Source organism: Penaeus monodon, chromosome 10, assembly GCF_015228065.2.
Source record: "Penaeus monodon isolate SGIC_2016 chromosome 10, NSTDA_Pmon_1, whole genome shotgun sequence".
NCBI classification, from domain to species: domain Eukaryota; kingdom Metazoa; phylum Arthropoda; class Malacostraca; order Decapoda; family Penaeidae; genus Penaeus; species Penaeus monodon.
In genome coordinates, this window is record NC_051395.1 from 12,892,562 (window position 1) to 12,895,061 (window position 2,500).

At 41.8% G+C, this 2,500-nt stretch overlaps 1 protein-coding gene across 1 annotated transcript in view; it reads left to right on the forward strand.

Annotated features, from left to right (window-relative positions):
* The window catches only part of LOC119577849 (zwei Ig domain protein zig-4-like), a 4,507-nt gene that overhangs the window by 803 nt on the left and 1,204 nt on the right, over nucleotides 1-2,500 (forward strand). Inside the window, exons 3-7 of the mRNA XM_037925451.1 lie at nucleotides 1,125-1,164; nucleotides 1,296-1,471; nucleotides 1,701-1,862; nucleotides 1,963-2,038; nucleotides 2,163-2,368. Coding sequence (XP_037781379.1) covers nucleotides 1,125-1,164; nucleotides 1,296-1,471; nucleotides 1,701-1,862; nucleotides 1,963-2,038; nucleotides 2,163-2,368 — 660 coding nt within the window. The remainder of the gene's footprint in view (nucleotides 1-1,124; nucleotides 1,165-1,295; nucleotides 1,472-1,700; nucleotides 1,863-1,962; nucleotides 2,039-2,162; nucleotides 2,369-2,500) is intronic.

The following is a 2,500-nucleotide window of genomic DNA, read 5'->3' on the forward strand; positions in this document are numbered from 1 at the left end:
AAGGCAGGATCTACTTTTACCTACAATGACTATGTATATAGCAGGAGAATCAGCAACGGTGCATCAACCTTACAAGCAGAGCTGTTGCCATAAAGGCAGCTATAGGTGCAACGGGGAAATAGATGAGAGTCCCACGAGATTACCTGCATTGACAGGAGGTAACATCAGAGCCCCTCATTCACTATATATTAAAGTGACGCTTTTAACAACCCATCAGACCAAGTGACCTGCCCAACACATGCGACGTTGACCTCTCTTGCTAAGCTAGTTTAGCAGCCAAATGCATACCCCTTCTCTTAGAGAATGAACACAATTTCACGTTTGTCTCAATTTTTCTCCCACCAAGATAAGATCTTTTCCTCATATATTCTTTTATTCACTGTTTACCCTGTACAATACATCATAGCAATTCTATCTACGACTAATTTCAAGCTTCACACGGTGCACAACTATTGATTGGCTTAGGCGAAACCCAGGCTATCTGACTACTTGGATAGCGAAAAAAATGGTTACGCTTATGCTTTCCGGGAAGAGTCACTCTGAAGGTATTGATACCTATCTGGCGGAATAGGATTTGTTACCATACTAAATATCAATCATTCATCTTGGATGAGGGACACTGGCGATGAGGACCTGAAGGATATTTGGTAGGCTGAGTATGTCGATAAGACATCTGGCAGCTGTGTCTGCAAAGTGGCATTGATCTCTTCGGTAAGGGCTATTAAAGAAGTATATCAAGCACTAGATTTCAGTTAAAGATAAACTAATTTCTCGAATGTTGATTGTCCGATGATTATGTGTGTTAAGAGATTTCCTTTCAGTAGAATAAAAATGTAATTGTATGTTACACTGTTTAGTTGGTTTGGGCATCACAATTCATGCTTATCCTTCAGTTATAAATAGGGTACATTTTGAAATGTTTGCGAGAGTTTTACCGATCACTATGAATGTTCAATGATCTTGCCTCTGAGCAACACCTGGATGAGAATATGAGTGCATCGCTATTTACGTGATTACATATTGTCAGTTTTTGTACGAGGACGCATTCGAGATTTTTTCCGTGTAAATAGAATCAACGCCTAGACATTGTTGACAGAATATTTTTTTCTTTATGTCTTTTTTAGATGAACATCTTTGACCAGTCGCCTTTGAAAGCAGAAACAAGTAAGTATTATTATTCATGTATATGTCTGTTGTGTAGTTCTTATGGATTCCACATGAAAGGACATTTGCAACTATTGCTATGAAGCCAAACAAGGTTCACATACAAAGTCTCTCATGATAATTACCTACAGAGAGGAGTGAGGCGGTGCGCGAGGAAGAGCGGGACGAAGTGCTGTGGACGAGCGAGTGCTCGCCGCGGGTGGCGGGTGTTCGGCGTGGTCAGGACGCTCGCCTTCAGTGTGAGGTGGTCGCACCCACAGGCTCTGTCCTCACGTGGTACAAGGACGGCGTGCCACTGCACCGAGAGGTCAACAAACACATAAATGTCGCAGAACTAAAAATTAGACTTACAATGCCATTCTCGTAGTATATATATATATATATATATATATATATATATATATATATATATATATATAGAGATAGATAGATAGATAGATAGATAGATAGATAGATATGAGTATATGATTGACTTTTTAAATATATTTTCATACTAAGATAAAGGGGAATAACGAGTTTGGTAATATTTTATATAGGGTGCCCAGGTCGAGGTAGGTTCCACGCCCCAAGAGCTTCTGGAAGAAGCGACTAACATGCTGGGTCTGGAGGAGGAGCTGTCCTCAACGGCGTCCACTTCTGCCTCCGTGCTGCAAATCTCCTCCGTCGTCTATTTGGACTGCGTGTCCGACCAACAGCAGGTCTGTTAGCATCAAACATAGGATCATCCTAACCATACTTGAAAATATGCAGTTGCCTTTACATTAAACTTTTTTTTTTCTTTTTTTTATCCTTACACAGGCGACATACAAGTTGGAAGTGAGAGCACCACGGAGTCAGAAGTCTTACTCTCGTCATTTTACTGTAGTTATCGTAGGTAAGTTCACATCACTGTTAATGAACAATTAGCAATACCTATGTAATATCCCTATTACAGAATATAGATACAGGTGCGAACGCTACGGTGGAAATAATAAGTATATCCTCTGGTACGAGAACAGGCGACGAAAGCGAGGCACTGGAGGAAGGCCCCACGTGCCGCCTAGGCGGCCTCGTCAACGCTCTGCCTCGCATCTACCAACACTCCCCCGCGGCCATGGGCCATGTAGGGGACTCTGTGACGTTGCCTTGCCGCTCGCAGGGCCACAACGTCACTCGGGAATGGTTCCTCAACGATGAGAGGATTTCTGGCGACGACACTTATCAGGTAATTCCAGCATTTCTTTACAACATTCCACTGTATTAAAGTTAAACTCGAACAGATCAGGGTGGGAAAATATATAAGACAGTAAATTTTCATTGGAAGTGAGTAACCAGTGTTAAGCAGATAACCCATATG